This window comes from Notothenia coriiceps, unplaced genomic scaffold (genome assembly GCF_000735185.1).
Source record: "Notothenia coriiceps isolate Sejong01 unplaced genomic scaffold, NC01 NC01_scaffold00029158, whole genome shotgun sequence".
NCBI classification, from domain to species: Eukaryota; Metazoa; Chordata; class Actinopteri; order Perciformes; family Nototheniidae; genus Notothenia; species Notothenia coriiceps.
The window spans coordinates 343,596-358,382 of record NW_011361859.1 but is presented as its reverse complement, the minus strand read 5'-3'; the positions used below and the strand labels follow the sequence as shown (position 1 = coordinate 358,382).

General features: G+C 41.2%; 1 protein-coding gene across 1 annotated transcript in view; it reads right to left on the bottom strand.

The window, feature by feature from the left end:
* LOC104958654 (myosin phosphatase Rho-interacting protein-like) overlaps positions 1–13,885 on the bottom strand; it is a 28,936-nt gene extending 15,051 nt beyond the window's left edge. The window contains exons 1-3 of the mRNA XM_010786417.1: positions 13,117–13,885; positions 10,391–10,468; positions 8,375–8,440 (exon numbers count right to left, since the gene is read on the bottom strand). Of these exons, the coding sequence (XP_010784719.1) occupies positions 8,375–8,440; positions 10,391–10,468; positions 13,117–13,236 (264 nt within the window). The 5' untranslated portion in view covers positions 13,237–13,885. The remainder of the gene's footprint in view (positions 1–8,374; positions 8,441–10,390; positions 10,469–13,116) is intronic.
* Positions 13,886–14,787: the final 902 nt, after the last annotated feature.

Below are 14,787 nucleotides of genomic sequence, written 5' to 3'. Positions count from 1 at the left end.
TCTATTCGAGCATCAACGTTAGCATACTGGTTACTTCAAATGGGATTTTTTTATTTGATCGAGGATAAAAGCGGAAAAAAGGTGGGAAACAAATGTGAAGGATACTTTTACATATGGTTCAGTCAGACAAACTTAAAAAACAAACACTATTCTTAGGACTTTTGAGGTGTAAATTGCATGAAAGTGCTAAAATGTTAACTCACTTCCACGTTTTAGGACTCACTCCTGCAGCCCAGAGTGTCTTTCTAGGTTACACCTTCCCTTTGTCCAACTAAGACTTAATGCTGCAGGGATGCAAATATCATCTCTGACATCAGTCCCCACAACCTAAAAACGTTCCTACAAGTTTAAAATCACATGTTTTTGCTTGTAAGTATAAATTACGAAGTTGAATTTGAATTTATTTGACAAATTTCACCACAATAACCTTGTGGGCTACAGTAATGTGTGTCTGGTAATTCACAACAGCAGTATTTTTACTTTGATAAGTCCCATTGTCTCTACACCCCTACTGACGCACATGCAGACACCCACTGTTTTATTAGTGCTCGTCTCAGAGCTGGCTAACTTCTTGCCCTGATGCTTTAAATGAAACCTTTTGTCAGGGTCCTGGTCTAGTGTTGGGAACAAACTCAGCGAGCAGTCAGTCCGGCCATGTTTGGTTTTATAGACAAGGGAGGGTTTGGAGGGAGAGAAGTTACACAATACTACTGGCTGCTCTCTACAACACAAATGATTTATTGGCCACGGAGAGCTGGAATGAAAGACAGAGATGCGAGAGGGTGGCAGAATAGGAGAAAGTGAGGAGGTAAAGGGAAGGGAAAGTGAATTGAAATGAGTAATGGGAAAGTAAAAGTGGGGCCATGGAAGTGAGAGTGGACACCGATTTAGCCAAAGCCTCCTGGAACCAGCCTTTCTTTGGATAATGAATTGCTGGAAATCATTAAAAAGAATACGAAAATGAAGGAGGGTACAAAGGAAAGGATGGGTGAAAGACATCCTTAATAAAAGAGTATTTTAAGCAATTCTCACCATGGTGCAACATTGGACCGCCATCAAATAATTGGCTCAGATAAACAAGGCAATCAGATTCTCCAAGAACCTTTTTTAAAGAGAGTTCGCCATCAACTAGGGTCCCACAAAAACAGAAAATGGATACCTTATGAGAAACCATTTGCAAGGAGCAGCACTATTTTTCTAGAGGTGCTGATAGACCTAGTGCCCTGTGTTAAATGATCCTGTCCACAGGCTCATGCAACGGTGAACACCAATATAATATTAGACCACAGGGTTGAACACGAGGACTGTCTCCACAGCCTCCATGAGTTGAAGTCTAACATTTAGGTAGAACTTTATAATTAAATCTTAATTAAAGAGTTAAACATGAAGCACCAAAATGTGGTTCATTGTTGTGCACAAGTTTAAATGTGTTGGTAAGAGAAGGTAAAGGCATCCTTATTGATGTGGTGTGACTTGCACCAATTTGTCTATGTGTTTCCAGGTCAATGAATTCAGCCCCGTTTCAATAGGAGCACTTCCTGCTCATTCAATCAAAGAGGTACAGCTTAGCCCCTGTTTCTGTGTGTTTGAGGGAGCAAGCTAGAGAACAATGCTGTTGAACTATAATTTCAATTGAATCAGTAATTCAAAGGCACTATTTATAGCCTCATTAGGGATTTTTGGCTAAAGCACACATACACAAAGGCAACATGTAGGATGGGTAAGGAGGAGGTCAGTTGGAACGCTTGAAAATGTCTCCTTGTCTTTCACATTTAATCCTTGAGTGTTGTGAACATTGGAAAAATAACACAATTAAGTTTGGTCTGCAAGCAGGTTGTTTGGGGACATGTTTGGGTAATGCTTTGTGTGTGTCTGTACACTATTAACAATAAGTCACTTTGAAAGAAAAACACAATAACGGCCCGTCCACACAGCGGCGTGCGTTGAAGCTTCAACGCTTCTGCCCATTCACTTTGAATGGGGTGATGTCACGTTTCGCCGAACTGCATTGTGGGAGCGAAGCGTAGCTTCAAAAGCGTTGTTCGCTGCTGCAAAAGTTGAGCAATGTTCAACTTTAGAAGCTTCGGTGGAAGCGTCAGCCAATCGAATCATATGCCAGTATAAGCTCTAGTCAATCAAACCGCGTGCTTGTGTGTCAAGGGCGGGAGATTCATGTGATTGGTTGTTGGTCGAGTTTCAGCCCCTCCCCCGCCGGCAAGCTTCAACGCACGCCGCTGTGCGGACGGGCCGTAAAAGTGACTAAAGTGTTGCCATATACAGTAGAACAGCATTTGACATCCAGGCAAAACAGGAGTTTAATGTTTATAGAGTAGATTTGGTCCTGAGCCAGACAGGGTTACTGTACGTCTGACTTAAGAAGTTGAAGTAGTTCAAAGAGTGAAAAATTGGAGATAAGATTGTTATCTTTGCCGGAATTATGTAGTGACTAAAGCCGAGGCAAAGACTAAAGAGCACAGATAAGACAACACTGGAAAGTCAAACCGAAAGGCCAACAGAGGGACAGAATGGTCATTGATCAAGTGAAAATACAACTTAGCCCAATGTCTGTCAGACCTTTTGTTTTGTATTTATCTTAACCAGACTCTCCTGGTTTTGGTTGACTCATGTCTCTTCAGAAAGCATAGCACTTAGTTGGGAAGTGGAGATGTATTTCGGGTCAGCAAGGCCCTTGATAAGCAATCAATGTGAGCTGATGAATTCAAATCTCTGCTTAAGCAGGGAGAATCAATCCTTTCATAGACTACCAAATGCTTTAGGTAGCTCTCTTGTAGTTTGTTGTTTGCCTTGTCAAGTTGATCAACTGTCATGAGATCAAAGTGAGAGTAAAGTGGACTACGAGGCTTGGATCTGACAGGAAGACTGAGGCTGAAATACATGTTGCTTTGTTTGGGTAGACAAAACCTAGCCAAGTTGCATGGACATGTAGGGAAAAAAGCTAAATATAGTCCTGTCTTAAGTTGCAAGGCTTCAAATGATAAGCCACTGTGTTCTCTGATGACACGTACGAGGATGACACTTCAACATAAAAGTGCCTGTTTCCTGATAAAAGTATCTATTTTAAACAGGAAAGCAGTGGGTGTGGTACAGTATTTTTGTTTCCATGAAATGATCTGTTCACACAGGAACTTGTCCGCATGAGGTGGCCTTGTGTATCAGCTCAGAGAACTGTCAAGAATCATCAAAATTGGGGATTCTATTTGTATTTTATTCCCAATTCCCTATGCACAGCAGTCCTTGTGACGGACAAATTGTTTGGAGTCCTGGAGATGGTTTAGACTGAAACCCGGTAGTCAGTCTTGCAACCTTCCCCAGTTTACTTTTTGTGTTCTAATAATAATAATGAAGTTAGGGAATTATAATCAGTCAATTAGACGTGGTTTGGTTTACTCAACCATAACATTTACAAGACTTTTGTTTCAAAACAACAGCGTTTGTGGGTGGGAAAGCTGGTGAGGTTTCCCGTAATTGTCAATGCACTTTCGACTCCTACTAGTTGGATGTGCTACCTGCTCAAAACTGGAGAGGATAATGGCTTGCGTGTTGCAGACTCTTTGCGGTCAGTTTCCCCAGCCAGTAGCTTGGGATTTCCTGGGATAAAACGGCAACAAGAATCCACAAAAATTCCCTATTTCTGTACATGAAAACAAAAACATGGGAATGTTCTTTTATAAATATAGTTAACTGGACTACAGCTTTGGGACATTGGGTTGAGTGGCAGTTACAGTGTTGTAGACCCTGATGATTACAAGCTGTATGAATGGCTGTTCCCATGGTTTTGTGGCTTTGTGCAATGGGAACAGTGACCCCACTGTAATCCATGGCTGTTTACATTCCAGCAGATCAGTTCCTACTAGAACCATGGGGAAGGAAGGGCAGGGGTTAAAGAAGACTCTCACGCACCATATCTCTGCAAAACCAACATACGCCTTACCCTGGACCCACACTTAGTAAACAACGCACAATAATCCAATATGGAGGATTTACACAGTCACAAGCTTTGACTGACTTCTCATTTGTTATTTACCCTATAAATCAGCTGCTTCGTTCGCTCTTGAACTGATCTTTCCTTAATGAACTGTAACACAAGTGTGTGTACTCCAAGCAGTCTATACTTCCCTCTCCACTCCGTTTCCCATGGCTTGCTGCGAGTACAAGACTTGGAGCTCCCCTATAAGTATCCCTAATTTGATGGGGTGGGGTGGTCAGCTTCCACTTATTCCCTGCATAGAGAGCCTGAAGGCAACAACACAGCAAAGAGGCCCTGCCCACTCATCCATTCCCTAGAAAGCTCCCCTCATTTGAAACCAACTCAAGAGAAAAGCTACTCAAAATCAGTTAAAAATAGTCCTGAATTTCATTTCTTCACTGAGAAGGCAGAGAGTTTATGCATGTTTCAGCATGAAAACTGTCTTACAAGCCTGACATGCCAACATTGCTCATTGGGTTGTATATGCTCATGTCTGGAAGATTCAGGAGAGAGACAGCAGAATGGTGTGCCTCAAGTTAAAAGAATGCACAAATGTGTTGGAAACGAAGGAAAGTTTCTCAAAACTCGCAGTTCTTGGACAGTGCTACTGGGTCCACTAATTCAATTCCAGTAAACACAGGAAATTAATTGAACTAAGATTAAATGAAAATGACTTAACAACTAAGACGTCATGAGAACATCATGTTCTCCTTTTTACAAGGAATATGGCTGTGGTGCAGGCAGTCAACTGCGCTCAATGCAGTCTAAAGGCAAAGTGCAATTCAAGGTTCTCTGAATGGGTCTTTTGTGCAGTGCAACTCAATAGGTAGCCTCATTTTATTTGCAGGTATACTCTGCTTCTACTATCTGGACTAAAATACATTAATCGACAAGAATGTGAACAACTAAATGCACTTTCTTTCCTATGGCCTCATAATAATGAGGAAATATGGAACACAATGCACTGTCAACAACAATAACAGAGTTTCATTGCAAAATAAACAGATATTGAGACATTGCAAAGAAAAATATTTCAGGCGAGATCATATCATGAGGTGTGTGTGTCAGTATGAAAAGGCTACAATTAGGTCAACACAAGGTCAATGGGAGCTAGGTGTTGTGTGGTGTATTTCTGACCACATAGCAAAGCAGTTATTAGAGTGTGGGCGTTGGATCGTTTTAACTCGCACTCATGTCATTAAAGTGGAGCCGGATAGTTCTTTACACCCACATAGCTGCCCTCTCCACGACGTGATAATGGATTTTTTTGTGTTTCTTACATCACTTAAAACAGCTTATTCTCACAGTCGTGTTAAGGTGGCCTCTGTTCAGGTTGTATATCTGTCTTTTCCTTACCTCTAAATTAGTACATGAGTCCAATTTCTCTCAACAGTGCTTAGTCTGAGGGTTTCTCAAACCCTGCAACACCTGTTCATGACACGGCCTCTGCAGTCAAGCACCGTCATTCCCAGGTGCATTTAGTCACACACACTGAAACATGTGCAGCTCAGCACAAACTCCGTCTGACCCAGCCTTGCACATTGGTTTCGATGCTGTGTCTGATGATTTTTTTTCCCTACAGCTACTGTAGAAAGGCTTGCTCACCATAAGACTGAGCCTGGAGAAAACCTCAGCCCACACACTCGTGCTCTCATTCCAGAGCGTTCTGTCCTGTGTCCCTACAGTCAGGACAGAGACAGCCAGAGCCCTCCACAAAACAGAGAATAACCCAGACCCATGTCACACATGCCATGGTCAATGGTTGCTGGACAAAAGGGACAAAACCTGTTGCCTTGACAACGCTCCCTTTAAATAGCTGCGTTGGGTTTTCTCTAGGAGAATCTAGCTTGTACATTCAGCAGATACTAGACCCTGTTTGACAGCAGACTTTGGGAGTAGAGTTATGTCATTTCTTATTCAAAGTTAGTGAATTATCTTAGTCACAACAAACTTTAACTCCCTTATTTGGAAGCCTACTGTATGCCAAGAATGAGCTATGAAAGCTGTACTAAAACATTAGCCTTGCATGGCTGCACATGTTCATTGCAGGCCAACATTTACAGCTATTCACCGTCTACATGCTTCCTCTCAGAAGACATTTTCTCACAATCTTGCTCTTACTGAAGCTACGTTTTCTCCACCACTTGTCTCTTGCACATAACGGCTCTTCAAAGTCATAGCTGCTTTAGCATGAAATGATGGCAGTGGTGCATCGTGTTGGGTGTTCCCCTTCGGTGGGCAACCCTAAATCGATGGCTGTAGGAACTATGATCTCTCCCAGGCCTCTGCTAACACATTCCTTTCCCCCAGAGCCGTGCCACATCCTGCAGGTTGGGACCGCAGTGCATCTGGGTTTGGTTACAGCCAAGACACAAGAGTCATAAAACTGGGCTGGGAGGAAAACAGAGGGGCACCTCCTCATCTACAACCCCAACTAGTGCTCTCAGATGGGGGCTCTGATGTGGTCTGGAGCAATGTTATACTGGTGAAAGCTGGCAGTGTTTAGATTTGACCTAATGTCATTCATAATACACCATTTAAACCGATCTTAAAGTTGGTCTCTGTTATTGTATTTTATGTTGATTTTAACAATCTGAAGCATTAAATGGCCTTTAACAAGTTAACTGTATGCATATTACATAGCTGGGTATCACATTTCTAAACCATAGCCATCATCCAGAATGGACACTTGCACATCAATGCTGCAAAAAAGTGTTTCAAATGTTCGTATAAAATAAAATAAAAAGAGTCACACACTCAAAGTGCTCCAGTGTTAATAATATCAATAATAGCTTCATACTGTACTACATTTCTGCACCAAAGTATTTTACGTCATTAGGTTTAAAGTCCTTCAATAAAAGGTATAGAGTTTATAAAAAACCCATAATGCCACTCACAGTTACTAACCATACCAATTAAATTCAGTTTACCTCTTTGTCCGTGGAAAACGAGTGCCGGATACTGTACGTATGCCCATTAGCCAACTTTGTACATGCTGTATTCAACACTAAACAATTATTCTAATGCGTTTGGTTTGACAAGAGAGCTTCTATATTTAGTGTCACTTGATATTTCCAGCTCTAGACCCTTGCAACCCCCGTCTCCTTTTGATCCTGAATTCAGAGCGGGGATGAAAAGATGAAGAGTGACATGGAAGGAGCAAGATGAATGGAAGGAGGACATCCGCCACTTTCCTTTGTCCCCCTCAGTAAACAACCCATCATCCATGCTTCTTCTGCTTTCATTATTCCTCAGTGCATTCAGTTTGAAGCCGAAATTCAGGCCAGAACAGTATTTTTGCTTATTACGTTCAATAATATCTTCAGATAAGAAAACAGACCATTGGATGCACTGTGCAAACACTAACCTTGCCATTCAGATTACTTTAGGAGGGTGTAATGACCCTGAAGGTTGAGTAATGAATACACTCTACAAAGCAGCCTATCTCCTGCTGCTTTTATTACATAAACCCTCTCAGCATCTCTGTCCTCTGCCGGAGAATGCCACATACAGTATGAAAGAGTCAAAAGCAACAAAGCAAGTGCTGCATCCACTACTCCTGCTTTCAGCTCATTATAAAGCACCATCCACATATAGAACAAAAAAAGGAGAGGGTCAATCAATATCCAGCGTGCCTATATGCTGCAGTACATATAGAACAACCGACAAACTATATAGGGTAGTGTTTAAACCTACAAGAACAGCCAGTCAGTTTACATATATAACTATTGACGTATATCAGACTGCATTAATGTTCACTAAAGACATCCGTGTTCCTGACATCAAGTGGATTTTCCAGTTTTTCTTTAAGAACAGGAAGTAAGCATGGGGCGCTTACACAATAACAAAAACAAACACAAAAAGCTCAGCACATGACTTTTATTATCAACACCATATGGTGTCACTTCACTCCTTTTGACACCGCTGTGTTAGTTGGCTTAAAGTTGAACACATTCACAAAATTCTCTTTTGTATGAGAGAAAGCGCTCGTGTTAACGATGTGGCCATCGCCTGGCGAGACCATCACATGTTCCAGGTATTCCTCAGAAAAACACCAAATGCTTAGTGACAAAATAACTACACTTTAACCATAACTATCAAACAATTCCAGTGTTTAAAATATATCATGAAAAAGGCTTTCACTTAGAGCAAACTCTGTTTATGAACAGACATTATGACATTGGGAATAATTATAAGTATAATTGGTAAAAACTGTAGTTTTGCCAATGTGCCATTTAAGGCTGTGTAGATGCACGGTAATTTATGATGATTTGACCACTCAAGCCATCAGCTAGTATGTAAAAGCAGGCCATTATTCAAATTTCATTTTAAAATAAAAATTGTTTCAAAGCAAACCAAACTCAGGAGCTGTCAGGGTTCACTTACCATTTCGTCCAGAGCGTAGCGCAGTAAGCCATGCTCGTAAAGGATGAAGAACCTCCTCTGCCATTTCTGCATTACACAAAACAATAAATGCTAGAATTACTCACATGATGATCACATCAAAGATATCATAACAGCAAGCCACATCCAATTACATAAATAACAAAGCACTGTGGGAATGTGCAAACACTTAGCACTGTGTTTTAAAGCTGTTACTTATTATACATCAGATAATTCTAGCCAGGAAAGTTTGACAAACAGTGTTACAAGAATGGACAGATATTTATAAAGCCAGGTGTTATTAATTGGATTAGTAAATTAATCTGTAAATGTTCCCATGAAGTTCTTGAATGCTAATGTTATATACTGTACTCCTCAGGGTATAAAGACTTGGCCGCTGTACTGGTGCACACACAAAGAGTACATACATAAGTGCGGGCGAGCCTTTGGGAAACAGTTGCTATGCAGGGGCATCCAAGTTCTTGGCACACATTCAGCATTTACCACATCACATGCTTTTCAGGCTTTCTGGAACTCATGATGCATTTTTCTTTAAAAATGTATGAGGAAATAAAAGACAATAGAAAGAATACAGTAAGTAAAAGTCCTGTTTAGTTTTACTGTAATGTCTCAGCGGATTGAATCTGTTTTACAGGATGGTGTTAATGCAAACAAACATTGAAATATTATCCGACCAGTATCAGTATCAGTGTTTGCCCAAAACACATTTAATGGAACCAATCTTACTGAGGTGAAGCCTGTTATATTGTGTAAACCACATACTCAAATGTACCAAATAAGGAGTCATTTTATTTCTTGGATACAATTCTGCTGATATTCGTGCCAATGATAAGATTTTATTGATCTCCTCTCTTTCTTTGGCTTGATGATCTCTCCACTGCTCCCCACTTATCCTAACTCACCGTTTTGACTCAGTATTAAATATCCCTGGATCCGATTCCAACTGAGGCTAATCCATGAAATATTAAGAAGTGTTTTGTAACCTAAAAGGCATCTGAAGGTCTCAATAGGGCGGCTGATACGCGCCACAAGGGATGTTAAAAGGGTCACTGCAGCCATTTCCAGTAAAAGCGTGATAGATATGTGTCACACTTTGTTTTTGATAGACATTTACAACCACAGGCCCACAAACGGTGCTCCTAAAGCATGACTCAGCCAACACGTCATCTCTTTCTCCTCTGTTATTTGTTTGTTGGTCAGTCAAAACATGGTCCAGCCTGCTCACCTCAGCACAACAGGCCACCAATTATACACAGCGGGGAAAAGCTGATTGTAAGAATAGGCAGAACACATCAGTGGTATGTCAAAGCAGCGGCAGCCTGTTGACAGTAGTTGAGTGGAAGGGTCCAGAGGTGCTTTTCCCAAAACCCCATATGGAAGCCATCAGTGTGGCTGTGAGAACTGGGACCTCTCCTTCCTTCTCCTCCCCCACATTCCCACTACTCCTCTTTGGGATGCACCACCACAGTATAATCTGGGAGCTGATAAAGGAAGCGGTGCAACAGAGCACGTCTCCCATTACATGATGTTTGGGGGGGGACAAGGATTCATGAAATAAAGTCAATATAAGGCTCATTATTGCTGGATAGTGTGGATTCTTCTGATAGGGGGGACGAGCCTCCCACAGGAAGCTGCTGAGACAGCTACAGGAGCCACAATAACCAGACCTCCCGTTTGTTGGATGTCAAAATAGTAGCAAAACGGATAACAGAATTAAAAGAAGGGCTGGTGAGCAGACTGCCTGTTTTCCCCTTGTGTGGCCTTTTGAGAAGCCTTAATATTCTGAATATCAGGTATTTTGTACTAAAAGATACACAAAATCCTAAGTACTGAACCGAGCAAAAGCTATAGACATTGGGTCAAATAATGTTGTTTTTCTTTTGAAGAATACTCTTTTGTTTCCTGAATTATGATGATTAGGTCAAAAAGAGCTGATGAAACAAAAAACTTTCCCTTCTAACCATAATCAATTTCAAGTCCAGCAAAGGCACCACTTACCCGAGATCTGTGTAACGGATTGTCAAAATTCGTTCCCTCTGGAGCCAGCAGCAACCATCCTCCATATATAGGTTTTGCCTGATGACAGAAAAACATTAAAGTCATTAAAACCACACCAAAACAGCCACTTTAACATATTGATGATCTGTTTAATTGTGCACATTTGAACTGTTTGTAGCTGAAACTGGAGGATAATAGTTGAGGCTTTATATTGTGCCCAGTATCAGACAGGATTACACACACACACAGATTTGAGTTAAACGAAGGTGTGTATTAGTCACTAGCTCTCTTGAGCAGGCTACATTCTCCAGCTGGCTTTATTCCAGAGCGCCATGCTTCCCTGGGAAGAAAAAAAAAAAAAGGAAAGGCTAACACACATGATTTTCCCTCTGATCCTCTAAGTGGGTGGACTGGTGGGTGGAGGGGGCAGCGAAGAGGCAGAAGTTAGCAAGGAAAAGAGTGGAGGAGAAACAGGAGAGAGAAGCAGAGCCTGAGAGCTTTTGTGGCTCCAGATTTGCAATTCAAACTGAGAAATGCAAGTTGGCCTGGCAGTCTTTCTTAAATTGTTCCGGCGCGTTCTTGAACACTCGCCATTGTAGTAGTCAGCATTTGTTTGCAAAGCCAGCAAAGTCCCTGCAACACCACTGCAGGGGTTTTGTTTACAGGCGGCAATCATTCCACTAAATATGTTCATGCACAAATCTCACCTACACCTAAAGAGCTTAACAAATTAAGTACCTTACGTAATCCAACTGCACGCCAAAGTCTGTGGAACAACAGTCTACAAATCAATTTGGAAAAGCTCTGACATTTACAGCCGCCTGGCACCTCTCTGTCCTTCTATCAGTGGTTTTGATTACAGTCATAACTCCATGCATGTAAAGCCAAGTATAATCCACCATTAAATCCTCTTTCGCTTTGATTGTAGGAGGCACAGCACATTTCTCAGCTCAATGACTTTGTAAACAAAATGACGTAATTGAGCATTTCAATCAGGAGTCTCAACCTGTAACCTTGGTGAGTCAAGAGTGTGTGCAGACTTGAAAGAGAAACAACATCCAACTTTTGGAAGACAACCATAGGGGTGACGCATAGGAGTTGCTAGGGCTGTGTATTTTTCAAATATCAGGTGATATCACAATACAGGGATAACGATTCAATGTATTACGATACTGTAGGCAATGGAATGTATTGTATTTTTTAACTCTAATTTTAGAAAAAGTGTCCTTATATAGAACACACAACCATTTACGCCTCTTCGTTTCTCAGAGTGGAAGAGTCAAATGGATGGACTTCCTCTATCAGTGGCTTTTAGCAGATGGGGGTTTGAACACACCACAATGGACCAATTATTAGAAATCTGGGATTGATATAGTATATATCACAAAACTCAATATTTCTTTGCACCCCTAAGAATCGCAGCTCATCGAATAGACTTAGATATGGGACAAGGAGAAAGAACAGTGAGTGTTCAAAGGGATTCACACAAATACTGGGATACTAGCTTCTTCAAAGTAGAAACTCTGAGACCAAGTGTCCCATCTCCCCTCACATGATCTGACAGCAACCCCATTGGAAAGTCCTCCCAAGAGAGAAAAGACAAGAAGAATTTAGGTCATTTTTAACCCTTCAATGCTTCAGTGGGTTAAACGGAGCCATTTGAGTGTGTTCATTTGGAAATGGCCCTTCAACGTCTTATTACCCCACATCATAAATGACTGTAAAACTGCACCAAAAGTAATGGGCATTGAGTGGTGTGTAAGTGGGCAGGCAAAACTAATGCTGGAAATATGCAAAGGAAAAATTCACACGCCTTCAGTATCTTAGCGACACTGAACACAAACGATAAATAACTTGGCTAAAACATCCTGGGTTTTCAGTGTCTGACCGCTGATGATAACCTTTCACTGGGTGCGGTCACCAAAGGATAAAGTTGATAGACAGTGGGTCAGAAATTCCACTGAGGACAAATACCCCCGAGAGTAATTCCATCCCAACAGAGGATCCATTGGTCATGAGGGAGGAAATTACGGGAAATGTCGTACAATGTCGGCTTGATGTTAGTCATCAACCAGCCATGTTGAAGCCAATTTAAGAAGCACCATGGGTGTCATCACACAAACTGCCTTGATAATGGAGACTCTTGATCTGTCCCGTTAACAGCCTACCAAGAGGCAATAACCACAATAAAGGACAACAGAGATCAACTGCCCTGATGCCAACTTTCACAAGCTGCCAATGTCAACAACGCATGCCAGTATAGAAGCATTACTGGAACAGCTTCATGTTGGATTAATAGTGCAAAGATTATGTCAGCCTCATACTGTAGTCTCCAATTATTTTTGAACTAGCATTGGACATTGGAAATTAGGATAATACACATAAGATTGGACATTATACGAACTTTAAAGAGGGAAATATAAAAACAAGAACTGAGATATGATTGTAACTGAAAATAGCCAACAGAAGCAGCTGATAGAAGCTACTGTGTGGAAAGCATGGAGCTGGGTGGAGCCATATCTGCATGAATTGAGGTCAATATGCGCCCTTGGGCTGGAAACTAATTATGTCCAATTAACCTGACCTTTGCACTTCATGGTCAATTGACATATGACAAACCCTCTGAAATGTGCACATCAAACGGAGTGATACAAACAGGGTTTCACTGCATCATTAATATAGCTTACACAGACAGTAATTACAAGTATGACATGTTATTTGTTCACCTGATTTAAGTCTTCGTCGTTCAGCAAATGAGATTCTCTGGGCTTGAAGCAGTTCTGGCATTTGCTTTTGTTGAAAATGTTGGCTTGAAATTTCCGACAAGCATTGTCTTTGAGTGACATGGTTGACTCTTGGTGAGTAAAAAACAGAACTTAAAAAAAAAAACTGCTGAATTCTCGCAGACAAATTAGTTGGTGTGACTTTTTAAAAGTGTGCAGTCCGTTTTAAAGAGTAACGTTGTTCACCTGTCCTGTGTTACCTGAGGCGGTGAGTAACCTCTCGCTAAGTGATATCTATGATAGTCATCTTGTGCAGGGGGGGTTCGCCTCCCGCAGCTAACTTTTGTTGTTGTGCTCACTAACAACTTGTCTAGTAAGTCCTCGAAAGCGCAGACAGGTGTGCACGGTCTTGTCCTTAATTGCGTCCTGCAACGAGGTGTTTCTCAGGTGACCCTCCGGGCCTCGAACTCGCTGCAAAGGTCTCGTCAGCCTCCATCGGGCGGAAGGCATCTACCGAGGGAGGGATAGTCCACTTTGGCCCCTCTCTATCTGACAAGTGATACCGCATTCATTGCTGTTGAATCCTTTTAACGCCTCTAAACACCAACTTCAAAAAACGCCATGGAGTCGGCTGTCATGCTGTTGGGTCCATAGCGTCGGTTCTCCGTTCGTCGTAGCACCGTTTCCCCCCGGCTCTGGTACGCAGTCTGCGGTGAATGTTTTCGATGAAAATCCTCGCCTGGGCCAGTCGGTGGAGAGACGGGGAGGTGCTCAGGAGAAAGTGGAGTGGTGAGTGACAGCAATGTCGACCAATCACAAACACCCACAACCGAGCGTGTGCGATAACTGACCAATAGAAAGCCTCGTAATCCTCCAATGCTTTCGCTCAAGCTAGGTGGGCTTTAAAGAGCCTATGATAACAAAAACAACAACTTCTGTGTGAAACTGTGTTGTTATCAAGGTTAGCCTGAGATAATATTGTTCAGTCCCCAATGAAAAAACATATATTTATTCAGGTTGCCTTTTTCAGGAGTAATAATGTTTTGTTTGCTGGTATTTTTGCATGTTTTTTGCAACAGAACTAAAAAAGCAGAACAACTACTTGACAAAACATTTTTCTTTCTTTCACTTCCATACTGTACATTGGATACTGTTGCCTCAGATGAAAATGATGCATTATGGATTGAGACTTTACTATTTACTTTATTTAAATAAACATGATAACACTGTATGACTATGTTTATTTGATCTTTCTTGCGATGTGTGCATGCAAAAGTCTAAAGCCATAAAATGCACATAGTTGTCCTAGCCTACCAGTCTTTACATAAAATATTGTCTAAACTCTTAATATTTTTCCGTTTGAAATTACACTTTAAAACCGTTGCTTAATTAACTCATTCGATTAGGACAGATGAGTAAATGACTGATAAAAAGCAGGAATGTAATTCACTTTATGATGATTTAATCTGCTTTCATTATCCCATGTGTCCTGTTACTCATGGTTCTAGTAAACTACTATGGAAGGGACTATGATTTTAGCAATTTTTACACTATAAACACTACATTTTGGTAGATGCAAGTAAAGAAAATAATTTCGCAAATATAATGATAATACAAGCTTTAAAAAAAAAGCTTGGCAAATGTTCATTATTAACATGCAAAGCAATGATGAAG